Raw genomic sequence first — 20606 nt, forward strand, 5'->3', positions numbered from 1 at the left:
AGTTAAGACTATAATGTGAACAGGTGGCTTGACTCAGAAAACTTGGTTCAAATCCCGTTCTGCCACTAAAATTGCTATATGACCTTGGGTAATTTACTTAATTGTAGTTTGCCTTTTTTTTTTTTTTTTTTTTTTTTTTTTTTGGAGACGGAGTCTCGCTCTGTCACCCAGGCTGGAGTGCAGTGGCCGGATCTCAGCTCACTGCAAGCTCCGCTTCCCGAGTTCATGCCATTCTCCTGCCTCAGCCTCCCAAGTAGCTGGGACTACAGGCGCTGGCCACCTCGCCCGGCTAGTTTTTTGTATTTTTTTAGTAGAGACGGGGTTTCACTGGGTTAGCCAGGATGGTCTCAATCTCCTGACCTCGTGATCCGCCTGGCTCGGCCTCCCAAAGTGCTGGGATTACAGGCTTGAGCCACCACGCCTGGCTAGTTTGCCTATTTCTTCTTCTGTAAAATGGAAATAAATCCTATCTGTCTGAAAATCATGATAATGGATTAACTGAAATCATTTTAATGAAAGGAGTGAAATGAGATTAATAATAATAATGATTATTATTATTTTAGAGACAGAGTCTTGCTCTGTCCCCCAGGCTGGAGTGCAGTGGCATGATCTCAGGTCATTGCAATCTCCACCTCCCAGGTTCAAGCGATTCTTCTGCCTCAGCCTCTGGAGTAGCTGCGATTACAGGCGTCTGCCACCATGCCCGGCTAATTTTTTTTTTTTTTTTTTTTTTTTGGTATTTTAGTAGAGACAGGGTTTCACCATGTTGGCCAGGCTGGTCTTGAACTCCTGACCTCAAGTGATCCACCTGCCTCTGCCTCCCAAAGTGCTAGGATTACAGGGGTGAACCACCTCGCCTGGCCAGATGAGATCAATTAAATGAAAACAATAGCAAAGTAAACGTAGAGTTCTCAGTTTTTTCTTTTCTCCTCTCTATCCCATAAAAAAATGAAAATAACTGAGTTCTCCAAACAATGAAGAAAGCCCTGCTTTTTTTTTTTTTTAAATAAAGGATGATTTTGTAAATCATGGCAAAGCCGCTTAATGGAATATAAGCAGTCATTTAAAATGATGGTTAGGTAGAAACACAGAAAATGATTATGATATGGTGTTGAAAGAAAGAAACCAAGGACAAAACAGCAATCCAGCCATGTGTACAGCAAATCCTTGGGGAAAGCACTGGGAGGGAATACGCCAAAATATTCATAGTAGTTGGAGGTGTGTAATGATAGGCTTGAAGGTGACTTTCTTATTTTCTAAATGTTCTGAAAGTATATTACACTTATAATAAAAAAAAAACTTTATTTAATAAAAAAAATTCCCCAAACCACAGCAGGAACAATTAGGTATGACAAGAGTGGGAGTGTTTCTCTTTGTAGGGCTGAGATACACAAGGGAAGCTGGAGAGGGCAGAGCGCCACCGGAAGGCTGCAGGTGTGGAGTGGGGACAAGGAGGGGTCAGCTGTCTGAAGCAGTCAGGCTCAGTCCCAGGGTGGCTGGGCCTGGCGTCGGTCACGGCCACCAAGAGCAGACAGGTGGGGCAAGGGCTCCTCTGGGCCACACCTCTGGATCTCCAGGTCAAGGTAGACGGGAGAGATGGGGCGGCCTGGAGCTTGCTGGGTGGAGTAGGGCTCCGGAGTCTCTGCACAGGGAGGTCACCTCGTGGCTGTGCCCCAGGACTCTGCCTTGCCTGCTGTTACACTCAGGAGCATCTTTGGGGAATAGCCCTCCACCCCACCCAAAGGTTCCTCAGTGGGAGGCAAGGACCCAGGCCCCGGAGGAAGGAGGAAGAGCAGGCAGTGGTGTCCTGTCCCTCAGGCCCCAGCTCCGGGCTGCCCTACTCCATTTGCCTCTACTCTAGGGCAGATTTCCATGTCCCCCTCCCTCCCTGGACCATGTGGCCTGCAGGGGCAGGGCCAACCACACTGGCAGCAGTCACAAAACAACAGACTTTAATGGAAATCATGAAGGAGGGAAGCGGGCGGACCTGGAAGGGGCTGAGTGACATCGCCCATGCCGCTCCCTCAGCCAAGCCTGAGCAGCTCCTGATGCCACCCTCTCCTCACCTCCGCAGGAGGGCGGAAGGTCAGGGACCCCTTGTTCAGCATGCCTGCAGTGAGCCCAGTGGGGATGCGGTGGTAGAAGCGGAGCTGGGGCAGTAGAGCAGGCTCAGCAGGAGTGAGCAGCAGCAGGTGTTGCTTAAGCCAGAATGATTCCCGAGGTCCCCCAAGGAAGGGCTGTTTGTCTCCTGGGTCGGGGAGGAATGGGGGTTGGAGGAAGTCAATCGACCCCAATGCAGGCCTGGTACCATGGAGAGGGGCATAGGGTGGGGGAGGTGCCAGCCTGAGAAGGACAGGTGTGAGCTAGGTGGCACTGTGGTTGTTGGCTTAAGGGGGAGGGGAACAGGGTGCCCTGCTTGTGCCCGGAGTGGTGCTTGTGGGGTTGACCAGAAATCCTCAAGTCCCCTAGCGTCATTCCCTGCTAAAGTTATACCTGGGCTGAGCACCTGGTCTACCTGTCCCCACCCCGACCCCAAACACCCAGCATCCCTCTATTTGGCCTCCTGCAATGTCCCCACGGCCACCTTCACTGCTTGGAACACAGCCCAGTCCATCTAGGAAAAAGAGAGAGGACAAAGCATTTTCAGCCACATTCCTGGACCCCCCACTGTCCCCCACCCTGCTTAAAAGGAATACTCTGGCCAGGTGCAGTGGCTCACACCTGTAATCCCAGCACTTTGGGAGGCGGAAGTGGGTAGATCATTCGAGGTCAGGAGTTCGAGACCAGTCTGGCCAACATGGTGAAACCCCACCTCTACTAAAAATAAAAAATAAAAAAAAAATTAGCCAGATGTGGTGGTGGGCGCCTGTAATCCCAGCTACTTAGGAGACTGAGGCCAGAGAATCGCTTGAACCCAGGAGGCGGAGGTTGCAGGGAGCTCCACTCCAGCCTGGGCGACAGAGCAAGACTCCATCTCAAAAAACAAAACGAAACAAAATAAAAAGAATACCCTGCCCCTGCACAGGGTAACTGCATGCTTGGCACAGGGTGGTATCTGCTATGTCCACCGAAGCAGCACACCCAGCCTGCTGGCCCACATCCCACTTACCTGGGCACAAAGCAGGCGGCAGTCAGGGTGAAGGCTGGATCCCTGGTGGCAGAGCTGAGCAGAGAGGGCAGAGGTCTCAGGGGAGAGGAAGTGCTGAGTGACGCTGACTGTGCTCACCAGGCCCTGCACCTGTGTCAGGGGAACATGGACAGTGAGGCTCAAGATCACACATCCTCTCCCTGTCCCCCTGGTCCCTGAGATTTGCTTCCTCTAATGACACCCACTCCCCACCCCTAGCTCTCAGAGAGCAGATTCCTGGATGCACCACTGGACACTTCAAAGGCTGGGCCAAAACCAGGTGTCAGGACTGCCAGAGAGACCCCGAAGTCTCCCCGCGAGCCCCCTGACATCAGCATGCCCAGGAAAACAGTAGTGGACTCTGGCGCCAGTCCCAGTTGGGCTCAGTGTCTTCAAGGCCTCTTGGCTCCCCTGTTTTCTGTTCCCCACAGCAGTGTGCGGCTCCCTGCCCTGCCCAGCTCTTGGGTATTGAGGTGATGTTGGATGCCTGCAGCCTTGATCGGATCGCTCCTGCCAGCCTGATCTCCCCGCAGAGCCCCTGCCCGCCGGGAAGCACCTGGTGGGGAGCCCCTGCAGGCACCAGCACGGCCTCTCCGGGGGCCTGGAGCAGGGTCCAGCAGCTCACGCCCCACTCCTCCCGCAGGCGCCGCCGCAGCCCTGCGTCCAGGTAGCAGCTGCCTGGGGCGCCAGGCTCCAGGGCGCCTGCCCCGGCCGGGCACACCTCAAAGAAGAGAAGGGGGAATGAGCAAGATGGGGAGGGAAGGGCAGGGCTGCAGGAGGATGGGACATGGACTTTCCAGAGGCCAGAGGTGGAGAAAAGAGCTGAAGGGTCAAGTCTTGAAGGGCCGGCAGGGAGGGTAGGGTTGGGTTTGTTTGGGGCTGGGGTAGCTCAGGTTGGCAGAACACACATTTGGCTGGAAGGAGCTTAGAAGGAAGGGGTTCAAGGCCCTACAGGGGGGCAGACTGAATCCCTGCTTTTCTGGGGCTGGAGGCCTTTAACAGCCTCTGTGACCTCAGCCCCTCTGCTCCCTCTCTCAATGGTGCCCCTTTCTGCAAAGCCAAGGGAGACGTCCTGCATAATCCCAGTTCATAAACTGTCTACCAGGACTTCTTAGTCTGGAATGGCCAGAATTGTGTGCTAAGTGGTGGGTGAGCAGGGAGCTGTATGTCCCTGGGGAGACAACTCAAAGCGTTCATCAGGGTCTCCCTAAGATTCTGGACGCGGAAAAGGGAAGGACCACTGCGAGGCTGTGAGTGCCTGCAGGTGAACAGGCTTTCGGGCCGGGCCCAGGTCTCTGCAGCAGCCACAGCTACGGGGACCTCACAAGCCCAACCAGAGCAGGGAGCTCTCTGGGCAGGCAGGGACTCGCGGAGGCCAGAGGTGCCCAGGGAACATGTGCAAAGGGGACGCCGGCATCATGCTCCAACCCGCCACCAGCCCAATCCACCCCCTTCAGCAAGGACCTCAGCCATTGCCCCTAGGCTTAGGGCTGCAAGATGGGGCCATCAGGGAAGGGAAGGCTAGTGAAGCCGATGGGACCCTAGAGGAGTCCCGGTTGGGTGCCAAGATTCCTTTGCCCTTGGAGATTCAGGTCCATCCTGGAGCTGAGCAGTGTTTCCCAGGCCACCCAGGGAGACTGTGCCCCTCAGCCCTGCCCCGTGAGTCACTGGGTTGGGCCGTGGGGACTGCCCACGGCCAGCCACACCCAGCCTGGAAGAGGCCATCTGTGTGTGGAGGTGTGCTCCCCTCTGCATGTCCCAGCATCTGTGTGTGCATCTACACATGTGTATGCCTGTGGGCAGGAGGGGTGCACACCATGCTGGCTTCTGCAAGTCTCCGTGTGTGTGCTTTGGCGAGGGGTGACACTAGGTGGAAGTCTTTTCCCCGGGATAATGAGGGCCCAGCTGGACTTGGGAACCACGGGGCTGCCCTCGCCTTACCCCTGGACTCTCCTCCCCTGCGCCTCAAGCTTCTTGCCTCCAGCCCACCCCATCACTTTCCCTTTCCCTGGCTCCTTACCTGACCCATCTCTCTTTCTACTTCCCTCAGCCCCCTTCCTTGCTAGCCCCTCCAGGAGCATCTCCTCCAGGCAGTCTCCCCTAACAAGATGCAAATACCAAAAGCGGGGCAGCAGGACGGAGTCTCAGAAGGGAGGGAAGGCTGCCTGCCTCCAGGAGTAGCACAGAGTAGTGACCTGGGGCCATGACAGACAGAAGCTCAGATCCCAGCCCTGCCACTAAGCCTCGGTGTTCTCATTTGCCAATGGGAAAGGAGCAGTACCTGCCTCATGGGGCAGGGGACTGAGACAGGTAACAGATATTACGCCTAAGGCCCTGGTACCACGTCCAGCCTCAGGCAGCTGGTGCTGTCATTTCATCATCAGGTCCAGGCTGTCCTGCCGCAACCCCCTGCCGCTTCTCTGAGCCCCATGGCAGAACTCCGGGTCCCCTCTGCCTTCTCTGCACCTGTCTGTGCGAGTTGGTCTGTGCAGCTCACCTGAGGGCGCGGGGCGGGGAGCGAGTACACTAGGGTGGGACTGGACGAGCTTCTAGGGCTGAGCAGGGGGAAGGGTAGGGCTCCTGGCTGCCTCCTCACCATCTGGAGAAAGCGGCGGATGCGCTGGGCGTCCTGTGCCCGGAACACGTGCCACACAGTGCTGACCTGGCTGCCCGGAGACCAGAGCCCCTCCCCGTCCAGGCCTGAAAGGAAGTCTGAGGAGGAAAGAGAACTCAGGCAGGCCCTGGGCTGGTGGCAACAGACACTCGCCTCTGTATCTTGTCCCTGCTCCTCCTGCCTCTGGCCGAGGACCTACCTTTCTGTACCCGGTGCCAGGCAGGCAGTGGTGCCTCGGCGTGCACCAGGATGCTGACCAGGTCAGCCACCTCCACACAGAGGTTCTTGGTCCCCAGGTGTCCCCGGTGCGGGCTCACACCTGCATGACAATAGAGAAAGAACAGTTAGAAATGGAATCAGAGAAGCACTTCAAGCCCCAGGGCCTTGGCACAAATGCTCGTGTGCCCTGAGATGACAGGCACGGGAGTAGAGACTGAGCAGGAGTGGAGGGACACTCACCATAGGCTGCCCAGAGTTGGGGCTCCAGTGGACGCAGGGCAAGGCCAGGTGGGAGGTAGGAAGCCAGGTTGAGTTTTCCACGGTGGGCGCAGTACTCCGGGAGTGGCAGGCTGGCAGCTAGGTTCTCCACCCTATGGGGCGAGGGGGTCATGCCCAGCAGGCCCAACCCACGCACCAGAGACCCCATCAAGGCCCTCCCACTGCCAGGGTAACTCCCAGAGGGCAAACATGAGAGTACCGGGGGCCACAGGGTGGGGGTGGGGGGCAGAGGAGGAGGGGAGGGCTGAACCAGGCGGGGCCTGCAGTGGCTGGGGAGGTAGGGCTGGCCCTTGGTGACATACACACCTGCTGGCGTCCTCATCCCCCAGAGCTCGATGCAGCAGGAGGACAGAGCCCTCATCTGACTTTGGGCGAACTACAGGAGGAGATAGAACGGCCATTGGCCTCCTCAGCTCCAAAGCCCCTGCCCCAGCAGCAGCAACCCCTGCTTCCAGCCCCTCAGGGTTACTCTGGGACTCCTCTGCCACCCGGTCCCTAGGGCTTGGGCTCCCAGCTCCCTCTCCCCTGTGTCGGGGACACTTACGCTCAGGCCAGGAGAAGCCCTCCCAGAATGCTGTGCTGCCCAGGCTGGTGGGCTGGGGAGGCCCAAGGGGACTCAGCGCCTGCACCTGGCCTCCAAGTGCCCCAAGAGCTTCTGTCCCCCACAGGTTGCCCTGCAATGTCCTTTGGATCCCTGACACCAACACAGGCTGTGGTGGGAAAGGAAGGAGGCCATGAGGAGAATGGCCAGGGTGCCCGCCGTGGCCAGGCAAGAGTGTGTTGTAAGGGCAGTGAACAGCTCAGAGACAGCCCTCTTGCTCCCTCTGAGCCATTAGGTCTGTCTGGGCCTAGGGACCAAGGCCCCAAGGGGCAGGTGGGGTGGCCAGGGCTGGGAGGGGAGGGGCAGAGCACCTCACCTGGCCCTGCCTCCAGTGCTCCTGGAAGAGGTGGAAGCCACGCCGAGGCCGAGGCCGGGGCTCCTGCAGCCACAGCAAAGCCCCCGGGGGAGGCAGTCGGGGCCGCACTGGAGAGAGAGGCAGGCCCAGGCCCTTGCGCAAGCCCGGGCCAGCTCGAAGCCCTGGCCCCAGGGCTTTCTCCTGGATCTTCCGTTCCACCACCTGTGCGATAATGCTGTCCAGGATGTTGGTGATGCGGTCATCCTGCAGGAAGGGGCACAGTGGCTCAGGACCCGCTGGGCCCCGCAGGGAGGGCAGGCCCAGCCTCTGGTCCCCTGGCTCCTAGCCCTCCCTCCATGCCCTCACTCACACTGGGCAGGGCCGGAGTGACGGGGGCGAAGGCCATATGTATTCGCTCATGACCCAAGCAGAGTTTGACCGCGGTGGAAGCCAGCAGTTCGCAGAGAGAAGGACAAGGCAGGGGCGCTTGGCCAGCACGGTCCTCTGCTGGGGTCTCAGTGGAATCGGGGGTCTCTGTTAGGGGGGAAGATGGTGGGGGGCTTCGCGTTTGGTCCTTCCCCTTCCCCTTGAGGCCCTCTTGCTCATGCTGCTCGTCCCTCTCTTCCTGGCTGAGCCCACTCTCTCCCCAGCCAGCATCCCCCACTGCAGCTCTGCACTGGGTCTCCCCACGCTACTGCCTTTCCTGCTGGCAGCTCCAGAGCCTCTAAAAAGAGGGGTTCGGGGGGGTCTGGCCAAAGAAGGTGTTTGGAGGCGTGTCCTGAGGGGAGTGGTGGAGATTATTGGGGGTGAGAGGGTTGCTAAATCCCTGGAGACTTCTGCTGGCTGTCCCCTCCTGCCTCAAACTCTGGCCCAGCCTCCCTCCTGCACAGGCCAAGGGGCAAGAGGAGCCGCTCACCCTCTTTGATGCTCTTGGTCCTGTGGGTGTCGCCATTGCACGAAGGTTGTGGAGTTGGGGGCATTTTCTGTGTCAATTCCTTCTGTTAAACCCATCCACCACCCCCCAATCCAACCAGAGATTTTAAAATGGCAGACACAGTTCAACACAACCCACAAGAATGAACAATGGACTCTTGTCAGTCCTAAAATCGTGTTTATAGGAACAAAATGCTATAGGATATAACATTAGGTGGAAAAAAGTTGCTCATAGACTTCTACCTATGGTAGGGTCTGTAGTCTACTAAAATAGACAAATGGCTGGAAAGAAATATGTCAAAACTAATGGTGGCATTAAGGTCATCGTCATTTTCTTCCTTATACTTGTCTGTATTTTCCAAATTTTCCACAATGGGTATATAACACAGTGTCTGGCACCCAAAATGCATTCAATGAACAATTTATTTTGAATGGATGATTTTTATAATAAGAACATGAACTTCATAAAAACTTTGCAAAATGCACATTGAGTGCCTGCTAGGTGTTAGGTGCTGGGGATACTGAGAAGGCGGGCCAACACTCCACCCAAAGGAACCCATGGCCTGGGGACCCGGCCATACCAACAAGCACCTCTAGCATGATGTGGCAAGCGCTGAACTAGAATACGCACAGAGTAGGGCAGATATGCTCCAGGAAGGCAGGGGGTGAGGACCTCCAGGGTGTGGGGGTGGGAGGGGCCAGCGCTCAAGATCGTGCATGGCTCCTGATCCCCAAGGTGGGAATTAGCCTGATTCCACAGGCTTCTCTCTTGCTCTTCATCCCCACCAAAAAAACAAAGGGGGCCAAACCCCTGCAAAGCTCAGTCATTTGCAGGCATGATACCCAACCGGTGGCATGCCCTGGGTCTTACCTGCTGGCCTGCATCCCCGGGGGCCCATACCCGGGCATCAGCTTGGCAGGGGCAGTGCCCCCGGATATCAAACTTGACCCAGACCTGGTGCATTGCAGTGCTCAGCTCTGCCAAAGCTGGGGGTGGGGGTGGGCAGGAGAGGGAGGTTGGTGGTGAGTGTAGACCAACAGGCAGCTTGGCCTTGCCAAGCAGAAGGGCATGGCACTGGGGGGAGGGATAATCAGACAGGAAGCTGGTCTCTCTCAGGACCCAACCTCTGCACGCCCCACCCCTCCAAGATGGCTCACCCTGGCTGGAGACAAACTGGGTCAGCATCAGGGAACAGGCAGCGTGCCCAGCCTCCTGCGTGCACTCCTCCGTGGACTGCTCCCGAGAGCCTGTGGGGCAGGAAGGGAAAAGCTGCAGGTCCAGAAATCAAGGTAATCACAGGTTAAGGTCAGAGAAGGTCAGGATATGATATCTAAATCAGGGGACTCAATAGTCCATAAAACTCGTGCTTTCTGGGAAACCTGGTTCACATAGAGACACAGCACTCTTTGCTTGTAGAATGCACAGCCTTTAATGTGCTGAGATGCTTTGCAAGCCCTGAGGCTAACCATGTGGAAGACAATGTTCTAAAACGTATCTGACCCTGGAGCTCTTTTTGGTCATTCCTACTGGAACACAGGGAAATTTCAAGCTCTCCCATGGCCAACTTGAGCCAAGGGGGAGAAAGCTGAGAACCATGAAAAGAACAGTACAAAATCAGAAGACCTGAGTCTAAGTCCTGGCTGCAACACTTTACTAACTGTGACTTCGGACAAGTCACTTATCCTCTGAGTTTTTCTTATCTGGAAAACAAAAGCAATAATACCCACTTCACAGTGTTACAGCAGGTTTTAAAAGGTGCCGGCTGAACAGAGTGGGAGACACCGAGTGGGCACATTCGTCTTTGTTTAAGGGTGGTCAAGGGCGCAGGCATGGTCCTCTGATCTGCAGAGAGGGGAAGTCTGCTCTAAGGGCATTGAGCCACGGTGGCTGAGGCTGGGGCTGGGCAGGGCGTAGGGCGCTTTTTGGGGAGAGGCAGTCAACGAATGACCACAGGCTTGCAGCAGTCCCCCTGAGGGCTCCATCCTGCCCTCCCACCCCCAGCTCCTCTCCCTACCTGCTTTCTCCCTGGCCCGCCCAGCGCCTGCCACACGACCGCAGGCCACACACAGCCGGTGGCTGCAACGGGGACATCGCCAGTGGGTGTTGAAGAGTCCGTGGTGGCAACGGCTGCAGCAGCGTGGAATGCCTGGGTTGTCCTCTGTCACGGCTGGCCCTTGGCCTGCTGACCACGGAGAGAACAGGGTCAGAGGGTGAAGGCAACAGGCCCCAATGGAAGGCTTCATGTAGCAAGGATCCAGGCAGGGGCAGGAGAAGCAGGGAGCAGCTTCCATGGAGGGGCCCCCCAGGGAAGGGAGACAAGCCCCTCGACAGCTACCCACTGCTTACTCCTCAGCCCTGTCAAGAGCCTCCCTGCAGAAACCATCCTGTCCAGCAAAGCTTTCCAGGGATAGTGGAGGCCTCAGCTCCACCATTCCTGCCCCACACCCAGCCCTGCCCCAGGGACTTCCCCACTGGCCCTGAATTACTAATCCACACCACTTCTAGCACATTCTTTCCTCCACCTCCTTCCCTCCAAGCCGTATGTGCTACCAGAAATGGTAACCATGCCCAGGTGTCATTTCCTCCAGGAGACTTTGTTGTCGTTGTTTTGAGATAGGGTCTCACTCTGTCACCTAGGCTGGAACGCAGTGGTGTGATTACAGCTCACGGCGGTCTCCATCTCCTGGGCTCAAGTGATCCTCCCACCTTGGCCTCCCAAAGTGCTGGGATTACAGGCAGGAGCCACTGCACCCAGTCAGGAGTGGGGTTTTCTAAGAGCCAAGTATCAGACTAAGCCATTGTTGGTAGGTGGAAAAGGTGCCACTGAGTACAGTTCAACAAACGCCTTGCCTTTGGATGCAGGGGACTCAGAGGTGGTCAGGACTTGGCCCTGCCTCACGGTGCACACATTCTGGATAGGGAGATGTACCCATAAATATGGCAATGACTGTGGCACCATGAGGCGGGTGCTGGAGGAAAATGCCAGGGAAGGGTGAGGATGGCAATGCGGGGGAGCTTCCCAAGAGGGCCCCAGAGGATGAGTAAGTTTTCATTCACCAGGTAGAAAGGGAGGAGCAGGGCATTCCAGACACTGGGACAGCCAGTGCCAAAGCCTGAGGGGATGACAAGCTCCAGGGAGCCGGGAAAGGAAGGATGGGTGGCGTGTGTGCTGGGAACCCAGGCTGGGAGTGGCAGGAGCCGACAGGGAGCAGGGAGCTGGCTGAAGATGCACCAAGGGGCCTGGCCTGTCTGAGGCAAGAGGGAGCCCCAGGGGTCTCCATCCAAAAACTGACCAGCAGCCCAGGGCTGTGTGCTTACGAGGAACTCCCTCTGCTGCGAAAAGGCGACCAGAGGGAGCGCCTGCAGCCAGAGGGACCTTAGCCCAGGTCCTGCCAGCCCTCCAGGCCCAGGAGCTTCGCCTGACCCCCAACCCCTCAGGAGCTCCCCCACCTCCCAGTGCCTTGCAGATACTTGGCACTCATTCTTGTTTTCCCAGCAAGCCCAAAAACTCCCAGAGAACTGGGCTGTACCCAGTTTGACACCTTCCTGATGTCCCCACCCAGGCCAGGAGCTCTTCCGAGGTTGCCTTAGGTCTAGGAGTGTGGGTGGGGTCAGGGGAGGGACACCTGGGGCTCCTCCTACAGAGACCCCATGCAGACCCAGGAGGTCCTGTTCACCTTCCCGCTGGGCCCAGGCCAGGGCTTCCCGCTCTCTCCGCAGCAGACGGCACAGTCGGTCCCCTAGACTACTGAGCAGGTGCTTGGCGAGGCCTGTGCTGAGCCTGCCATCAGGGCCGGACCCTGGGCCTTCCTCAGAGCTGGAGTTGGCGGCTGTGTCTTCCTCCTGCTGCGGTTCCCCTCCCAGAGGTGATCTGGAGAGAGGGCAGGGGGAGATGAGGAGGGAGCCCTGGCGGGAGGGCACTGGAGGCATCCAGGGGCAACGGCTCACCTCCGCACTTGCTGAAAGTGGCTGGTGGGCCCTCCTCCCTCTCCAGCTGCCTGGGCACAACTTTGGCATTGAGCCAGTTTTGCAGGGAGAGCCAGGCATGGTATGTCCTGAAGTCCTGGGTCCTGGAGACTGGCCTGGCCGTCTCGGGGTCCTGAGGGGACAATGCGGAGGTCAGGAGTCTGGGCTTCCTGGGCTGCTGAGAACCCCATCCCAGCCTTAGCGCCCACCCCGTCCACACTCAGAGCCAGCCCAGTTCCTCGCCCCAGGCCTCTGAAGCTTAATTCAGAACCAGCAAGAGTGGACCAGGCAGCTGGAAGGCTCGCACGCCAGGCTGAGCAGGGAGTCTGAGGATGCCCTGACACGGACCAGCAGCCGAGGGAAGAGGTTGTCTGTGTGTTGAGCCCAAGGCTTTGGGCAGCTGGGGCGATCGTCCTGACACATGTGCAGGATCCAGTCAGTGTAGACTTTGGATAGCTCCACTGAAGGCTTAGTGATACGGCTGGCTGTGTGACATGAGGAGACAATCCCAAAGTGGACGGAGGGCGCCGGAAGGTGAGAAGGCCGGAGAGTTTCGACACAGGCCACAGGTGCAGTAACCCAAGAAGGCGAAGGGGCCAACTTCCCAGCCAGGGCAGAGGCCTGGGAGGGCACACACAGGCCCATGCCAGGTGCAGGGGCATTTGAGCAAGGCCATGGAGAGTCCTGATCCACACCCAGCCGTCCAGGAAGCTGAAAAACTGAAGTGATCCCGAAGAACTGAGGCTGAGGCCGGCAGTGCCAGGGCCCACCGTGGAGGGCACAGTGTAGCAGAGGACTCCAGGGTGCGCCCAGAGCCCTAACACTGGCAGAGTCCAAACTGAGTATCCAGTTCCCTCTGGCCAATAGAGCAGCCGTTCCTGGGGCAGGACAAGGAGAAGCAATCCCCAAACAGGGATTTGTGGCACAAGCAGTCATCGTAGTGAACATTTACTGAGTGTTCACTGGGTGCCAGGAATTCTTCCAAACCCTTGCTATGAATTATTCTAGCATTTAGCTTTTGCAGCAGTCTTCCTGAGGTAGGTGCCATCTTCATCCCTATTTTATAGATGAAGTAACTGAGGCCCAGAGAGGTGAAGTTGCTCATCCTAGGCCACACAGCTACCAATCAGCAAAGTCAGGGACGAGGTGCTCTGGCTCCAGAGCCGTGCTCTGAACCATGTCATTATACTGCTACCAGCACACCAGGGCTTGGGAGGAGACAGAGATAGAAGCTACTTGCTGGAAGGCTCTGGCCTGGAGATGCTGAGGAACTCCCAGAGAGCCATTGCGACCCAGGTGGGAGGCTAACCACTGGCTGTGGTCCATTCATAAAGCCTATGGACCCCGCCCCATGCGAAGCCCCAGCCCCGGCTGCCTCCTCCCACGCAGGGCCTGCAGCCCCTCCCGGCCCCCTTACCTCTCTGGTCATCATGCTGTCCCGAGTCCGCCTCCTTGTTCCCTATTGATGTGTCCCGTACCTCCTGCCAACCCCCAGCCCCCTGTTCTGCAGTGCCTGGAAAAGGGTCCGGTGGCCGCTTGGGGGCTGGGCCGCCCACTGCTCCTTGGATCTCGGGGCTGCCTGCCCTTTTGAGGGCCCGGAGCTGAGCAACCGGCCTCTCCTCGGCCTCAGGGCAGCCGCGTGGACATTCAAACTGCTCCGAGTGCCGTGTGAGCCATGTCTTCTTCAGTTTGGTATGGTGGCTGGGGGGGCAGGCCCTGGGGCCAGAGGCCTTGTTCACTTCCTCGCTGGGTTCGCTGGCTCCACTGGCAACCCCGTCCAGGCCCTCCTGGCACTTCCCACAAGGGCCAAGACCCCCATCTTTAATGGGTGGATAGGATGAGCAGCAGCCCCGCTGGGTGATAAGCGGCTCGGGAGAGGGGCACCTTGGTGTGGTTGGTGGCCCCAGCTGGTACCCAAGGCTCCCACCGCTTGGTCCAGCCCAGACATTGCCAAGAGTATGAACGAGGCCTGGGGGATAAGCGGGCCAGGGGGTCCGGGGCACAGTGTCTGGCTGCCCCAGGAAGAGTGGGCAAGGATTCTGCTGACGGCCAGCTCCCATCTCTCCATCCCTCTGGTGCAGTGAAGGACGTTCGGCCTCACCGGCTCTCTGCAGGTGCCCACCAGGGTTTAAACCCAACAACCCAGGTTCCACAGCTGCCAAGGGCTCTTTTGCCAACCTGAGAATGCTCGGATCCTTGTGGTAAAAGCCCTAAAGAGGGGAGAAAGTGTTACGCCTGGGCTGACTTGGGCTCCCCGTGCCTAAATGTATGGGCAGAACTGACAAGCAAGAAGGAAGGGAGAATACTGAAGCCCTCACACTCTGATTAATCAATGGCACTGCCCTAGGTCTCTGGAGTGCCTCCGACACTGTCCTGGCAATCCCCACCTCCTCCCCCAGGATTTCTCAGACTTCCTCACAAGGAAGTCTAAGAACTAAAGGGTGAATGCCTGGCACAGCCAAAGGGCATCCAGGGTCTGTTTGGGCCGTTTGGTGTCCTGTGCCATACTGAGTTTCAAGTGTTCTAAAATCTCATCCCTGGGAGTGGGAGTCATCCATGGGGGAGGTACCCTAGACATGGGCCATGGGGTCCCCTGCACATCCCACTCTTAGATAGAGAGGCCTTGTCAGCTCGCCCATCTCCTCCCAGGACAAGCCACACATTCCAAGGCCACAGTTCCCAGGACCTTATCCTAGGCAGACAATGGGTGAGTCAGTGGCTGCAATGACCTGAGGGCAGGGGAGGCCTAGAGAGATGGAGCTGCTCAGGGAAGGGCTTGCTTGGGGTTGACTGTGGGGCCTGGGACAGCTCCAAGCTGATAGACCCCTCTACCTCGGTGCTGCCTTCTCTTTTCATCACAGTGGAAGGGCAGCTTGGGGACCACCGAGCCACTTTGCAAGGCCAGAGCCACAGGTACCCTCTCTGCCCCTGCACTCACCTTGCTGCCTAAGCTGAAGGCAGAGGGCACTTTGGGCTGGCCCCCGGAGTGTACCCAGGGGTGTGGGGCCAGGGGCCAGTCACGTGGACGCTCTGGGGGCAGGCCAGACACTAGGTAGGGTGGCAAGCAGGTGGGCACCCAGAAGGGAGCTCGCTCCAGGATCTTGGTCTCCAGAAGGAAAGGGCAGTGCCAGGGCCGGAAGGCCACAGGGTCACTCTTGAGATGGCCACCACTATGCTCAGGCATCAGGGGGCCACACCGAGGTGGGCACGCTGGCCCGCAGAATGCCAGCGGATGGGTAAGCATGGCCTCCTTCCAGCGCAGTCCCTCTTTGCTGCCCAGCCAGTTGACCTTCCTCTCCCCATTCTGGGGGCCCTCGCCCTCCACAAGTGGGAGCGTGTCCTTGGGGCCCTGGGGGAAGCCAGGGGGAAGCCAGGAGTCTGGGGTGCTTGGGATGCCCCCCCAAAAGGGAGCAGGCTCTCCCAGGCACAGCGGCCCACGGTGCAGGCCATCTCGAGGCGGGCTGCCGGGCTCCTGTCTGACGATGCCGTTCTCTGGGGCCGTCTTCTCCCAGGTGCCCTTCAGGAAGCTGGGCGAACTCTCCATCACTCTCCTGCCCTCATGGGGCTCTCCCAGAGGGGGGGTCCCTGGAGCATAACCATCAAAGCATGAGCTTCTGGGGCACATTCCCCAAGCACCTTACTGCCTGGCACAGAGTGGGCACTGCCCTGGCAGCACCGAGGCAGCTCAAACCAGTAAGGCAAGTGCCAGCCCACAACTGGGCACCGTGCTGCCTCTCCACATGCAGCCGGACGCATCTTGTTCCTCCAGTATGGGGATATCATCCGTTCCCCAAATTCCACCTAGGCCAGTGCCCCTCAGCGGAGGCTGCCATCGCTAGTAGGGCATGTCCTAGCCTCACGGAGCTAGGAATCTGCTCACAACCCATGAGGCAGGACAGAAAGTGGAAGGCCCTGAACGAGGAGAAAGGCTGGATCCTGAGCCTGACTCTGTCCTATGCTGCATGGCCCCGGGCAAGTCATGTCACTCCTCTGGGCCTCAGTGTGCCCTTGAGGGTTGGGTCGTCTCAGAGGATTCTTCTCATCCTGCAATCAGTGGTTTTGGGGGTGCTGCTAGCCCAACCCTAGCCTACAGCCCCAGCCAGGTTTGTAGCCGTGGGAAGTGCAGGCCTGGCAGGCTGGAGTCACTGGGGAAAGCTGCCAGCCAGGGCCGCTGGCTGTGTCTCTCTCTACACCTGGGCGGCCCTGAGTCAGCCTCTTCCGAGAGCCCTGCAGTTTCTCAGCTTCTCAAGCAGAGTCCCAGGACAACTGCAGGGGGCTAGGAACCCCGCCCTGGCCCCCAGCGGGAAGAACGCGCCGGCACAGGGGAGGGGGATTAAGAAGCCTCAGCTGGATGGGTCAAGTTGCCCTAGCCCTGCCAGCAGTGCCAGGGCAGCCGCCACCGCCGCTGGAAACTTCAGCTTGGCGGGGAGGGGAGAGGGAAGGAGGCGGGGAAAGCGGGCTGGGCCCCAGAGAGAGGCAAGGGAGGGAAAATTGAACGTGCGTACAAGGGACCAGTATGACAGGTGGCACTAGAGCGGCAGCGCTCTCTTGGTGCGGTCCCCTCGGCCAGCGCGACGAAGCCCCAGGCAGGAGGTGACGGCGCAGTGGCAGAGGGCGCCCAGGTTTTCTGGAGCCACGGCTCTGCCGTGGTCTGGCCGGGTCAGGCATCCTAACTTTCAGGTGTCAGAATGGGTGGCCCAGCCCAGAGGGGCACGGGGAACTCACTCCGTACGGGCACCGCAGGCTCGGCTCAGAAATCCCCCTCCACGAGTGTCCCTAGACGGCGCGCTCCTGGTGCTTACCTGGGCTTCACCGGCCGGTCGCAGCGCAGGCGGTGGCGGTCGTCGTGGCCGGCACCGGGCGCCTGCTCCCCATGGGCCAGCTCCGGGGCCTCCCGGCCGGCGGGCGAGGATGCGTTCTCCCGCTCTGCTCAGCGCGCTCGCGCTCTCCTTTCCCCGGGGCTGCGGGGGCGCTCTAGGGCCGCAGGTTGGAGGGGTCGGACTCCGGGATCTGCAGGATGCGGCACACCGCGCGGATCGGCCGCACCAGCTTCTGGGCCGAGGCCGTGGGTTGCGCCATGGGACGCCGAGACTCCGTGCTGCGCCGCGGGGAGGGCCGGGCCGGGGCTAGGGAGCGGGTGCCCCCGGAGGGAGAGAAGGCGCCGGGCCGGGGGGAACACGCGCCCCGGGTCGGAGATGGCCGAGTGGGGGGAAAGGCCGAGGGGCCGGGGGAGGGGGTCGTGCCTGGATGGGGGTGCCGATCCTGGGACCCAGGAGAGAGGCACCGGCGAGGGCGCAGTACCGCGCAGCGCGGCTAATGGAGGTAGAGCGCAGCGGAGAGCGCAGCAGGACCTCTGATCGCCATCGCCAGACGCGCAACTGAGAGTGGGGAAGCTGCTCCGCCGGTTTCCTCCTCCAGCACCCTGCGGGAAACAGGAGCCCGTGATTCGGCGGCCGCGCCTGGGCCTGCCCCCTCCCGGGCCCCGGGGGCTTCCGCCAACGCCCCGGCGATGCCACCGGCTGCGCACGGGGAGAATGAGCCCTTTGTTCCCCCTCCCCCCCGCCGCACCCGGGCGCCTGCCGAGAGAGGCTCCCCCGGGGCAGCGTGCCAGCTTCCCAGCCGCCCCACCCTCCCGTGGGCCCGGCCCCGGAGCCTGGCAGGCGGGCGGCACCCCCACTATAGGTGCCAAGCCCGGGAACTGGAGCAAAGGGCGGGAGGGGCCGGACCAGGCCACGGTGGGGCGGGGTGCCCCCCAGGGTGCTAAGGCGGGGTGGCTGGGAGGGGGCAGTGCCAGAGCTGGCAGGGGCAGACGAGTTCTCACGGGTCAGTGATGGGCGCTCTGGCCCACGCCAGCCGGGCTGTGCCTGCCGGGCCACGCCTGCCGGGCCACTGGCTCCTGGTCATCTCCAGCTCTGGCACATGGCACGCCCCACTGGCCTGTGTCTGCCCTGCCTCATCCTCACCTGGTCAAGCTGCTCTTTGCCATCTTCCACCCCAAACCCTTCCCAAACCCCTTCCAGAGCCCAAGGGCACAAAGGGTTGCGGCCTAGGACCTCTGGGAGGGCCTGGGCTCGGGTCTGTCCCTGGTCTAAGGGCCTTGATTTCGCCAAATGTCTGGAGAGGTCATGGGCCCAGATGAGCTCCCACACCGGCTCCAGACCCTGGGCTGTGAGTGTTTGCCCCATCCCCAGGGTTCCTGGTGCTTCCAGGCCAGGGGCTGGAGAGGCGCCCATGGGAGTGGCTCCCGGGAGAGCACAGAGAGGAGGAGAGGAAATGGAAAAGCAGGGCACCCTCCACCCGAGGAAGCATCCCGGCTCCACTGCGGGGGTGGTTCCAGTGCAGACACAAACAGACAGATTCAAACACACACAGACAGATTCAGACTCACACAGAAACCCACACGCCCAACGGGCGCTTCCCTTCCCCTCAGGCACCCACCTCCCACCCTCAGCTACCCTGGCTCCCTTCGGAAGCCATCCTCAGCCTGCCTGGGACAGAAGCTGCACTCCCTCTTTCCCATCCCATGGAAGCCATGGGTTCTGGATGCCTCTAGCTTGGTCCCAAGTCACACCACCATCCCCACAGAGGGAAGCCCTGAAGAGCCAGAAGCCTTCCTCCTAAGGGATGAGCAAGGCCTAGAGCCTTCTACCAATTGAGAATAGTGGGGGTCCTGGGGAGCAGGGTCCTAAAGGAGCGGGCACTGGGCCGGACTTGGGCTGTGTTGGCATCAATTCACCCTGCCCCTGGCCTCCCCCCAGAGGCCAGTTCTGTGGCAAGGCAGGCTGGTAGGGGTTGTTTACATGACTAACACTCCCTTCCTCCCCAGCTCCCCTGAGGGTGGCAGGGACCTGAGTGTGCCAGGGGAGATGCTTGTAGAGGGTCTAACATGGACTGGAGGCCCCAGGCTCTGAGGCCCAGCCTCCCACTTCCAGCCTGGCTCCAGGGGTGAAGGTGAGGGACTGGGGTGTGCCTGTGGTCCCCCATCTGTGTCCTCTGGCCTCCCTCCTCAGCAGCCGAAGCTTGTGGGAGCGCCAGGGGGAGATTCCTGCGGCTTGGGGCCTGGAAGAGGCCAAGATGGGAGCCTGCGCTGTTCAGAACCCTGAAAGCCTATGGCTGACATCCCCAAAGGGGTTGGGGACTATCCCAGGGGTGTGGGGCAGATACCCCCCTACCCCACTTGCCATGTCTGCTTTGTCAGGCCACAGTCCCTGGACTAGAGCAGCAGGGCTCTTGGAGACAGGCTGCTGAAAAGCCCAGGGGCTCGTGGGGACTTGCGGGGTGGAAGGAAGGACCTCTTCCCCACCCTCACCCAGCTCCCCATCCCGCTTTGGGGCCCATGCCACAGGCCCACAGAGTCCTTGTAGCCGGCTGTTCTGTGCCTGAAGACGGAGCAGAGCTGAGGAGACACACAAAAGACACAAACACAGAAGGAAAGCCACACGGCGCGTGGACACAATGCCAGACTCGTGGACAAAGGCAAGCTGACCAGCACCCCCAGCCCAGCCCCTCACCGACCCCTGGCGCACTGACACACACTCGCTCGCTGACATACGCTCGTGCTGACGGGCACAGCAGCACTCACGAGCCGGCGGCCCTCATGCCATCCCCAGAGCCCCTTACCTGGGCAAGCACAGTGCCCCCCGGGCAGAGCAGCCCCCGGCCCAGGGGAGGGCAGCAGGCGGGGGCGGGGGAAGGAGCCCCGGAGAGTCAGGCCAAGCTGCCACTAATCCGGGCGGGGAGAGGGGGGGCACCCACGTCAGAGCGGGGACTGCCGGGTGGAGGGCATCTGAGGACATCCCCTCCCACACACGCGGCCGTCTGGGCACCTAGCCCTGCTTCCCCAGCCCCTCCATCCTTCAGACAGCTGAGGCTGGCCTCCCCCCACCCCACCCCCACCCTGTGGCAATGCCTGGGGGGGATGGGGGAGGGGAAATACCAGGCGAATTCTCCCGGGACCCGTGGGGGTGGGGGCAGGGGGTGGGGAGGAGGGGAAGGGAAGTGTGGAGATGCGTTTGGAACCCGGAGGAAGCTCCGAAGCAGATGCCACCCTCCCCTCTCGCCCACCCACCTACATCCCTGACCTAATTCCTCTTCTCAGTCTGCACCTCCCAGTGCGCTTCCTCCTCCCCCCACCTCCCCTCCCCTCCAGGTTAGCCCCACAAGCTACCCACCCGGGAAGAGGAAGCCAGCTCCACTCTGCCCTGGGCTCGGGACCTTTGTGCCTACCTGGAAACACCAACTGTGGCCCCCAGGATTTCTCCAGCAGCAGAGAATCCTCCTGCCCAGGCATCTGCCCCCTACCCAGCTCTTGAAACCCCTGGTCCCTGATGCGGGGTAGAGGACGGAGCCAGAGCCCGGGTGACACCTCCTTAACCCCCTCAAGGTGGAGGGCAGGGCCAACCAGCCCCGACCCAGCTTGGGCCAGGGCTGTGTCAGAACTAGAGGCTAATCAGTGGCGGCTAAAAACACAGCCAATGCATGCGGCACACATGGAGGCTGGAGACAGGGAAGGGGACCAGGACACGGAGGGCCCCAGGCCAAGAGGGATAGTGATGGGGGCTGAAGAGGCAG

General features: G+C 60.0%; 1 protein-coding gene across 7 annotated transcripts; it reads right to left on the minus strand.

Annotated features, from left to right (window-relative positions):
• Positions 1-1276: 1276 nt before the first annotated feature.
• Positions 1277-19772, minus strand: HR (HR lysine demethylase and nuclear receptor corepressor). Of its 7 annotated transcripts, XM_021942104.2 has the most exons (20): positions 19656-19772; positions 16838-17457; positions 14974-15620; positions 13453-14245; positions 12018-12168; positions 11747-11940; positions 10084-10251; positions 9227-9316; positions 8940-9055; positions 8052-8133; positions 7506-7669; positions 7157-7399; positions 6784-6949; positions 6546-6615; positions 6201-6331; positions 5941-6060; positions 5724-5839; positions 3684-3848; positions 3110-3238; positions 1277-2614 (listed from the first exon to the last, which is right to left on the minus strand). In XM_021942104.2, the coding sequence occupies exons 3-20, from the start codon at positions 15577-15579 to the stop codon at positions 2552-2554; spliced, it is 3567 nt and encodes a 1188-aa protein (XP_021797796.2). In that variant the 5' UTR covers positions 15580-15620; positions 16838-17457; positions 19656-19772; the 3' UTR covers positions 1277-2551. The 7 variants fall into 7 exon arrangements, with proteins under 7 accessions (XP_021797796.2, XP_003902545.2, XP_003902546.2 ...); XM_003902496.5 differs by lacking the exon at positions 19656-19772 and having other exon boundaries at positions 10084-10248; positions 16838-18476; XM_003902497.4 differs by lacking the exons at positions 3684-3848; positions 19656-19772 and having other exon boundaries at positions 10084-10248; positions 16838-17578.
• Positions 19773-20606: the final 834 nt, after the last annotated feature.

The sequence above is a fragment of the Papio anubis genome, chromosome 8 (assembly GCF_008728515.1).
Source record: "Papio anubis isolate 15944 chromosome 8, Panubis1.0, whole genome shotgun sequence".
Classification (NCBI taxonomy): Eukaryota; Metazoa; Chordata; class Mammalia; order Primates; family Cercopithecidae; genus Papio; species Papio anubis.

Excerpts from the sequence above, each read along its gene's own strand:
- HR (XM_021942102.2), bottom strand. The coding sequence starts at position 15,660 with ATGTGCCCCAGAAGCTCATGCTTTGATGGTTATGCTCCAGGGACCCCC. Across the intron at positions 9,317-10,083 it reads GCGGGCCAGGGAGAAAGCAG|GCTCTCGGGAGCAGTCCACG; the intron begins GTAGGGAGAGGA and ends CCTGCCCCACAG. Across the intron at positions 7,400-7,505 it reads TCACTCCGGCCCTGCCCAGT|GATGACCGCATCACCAACAT; the intron begins GTGAGTGAGGGC and ends CCCTTCCTGCAG.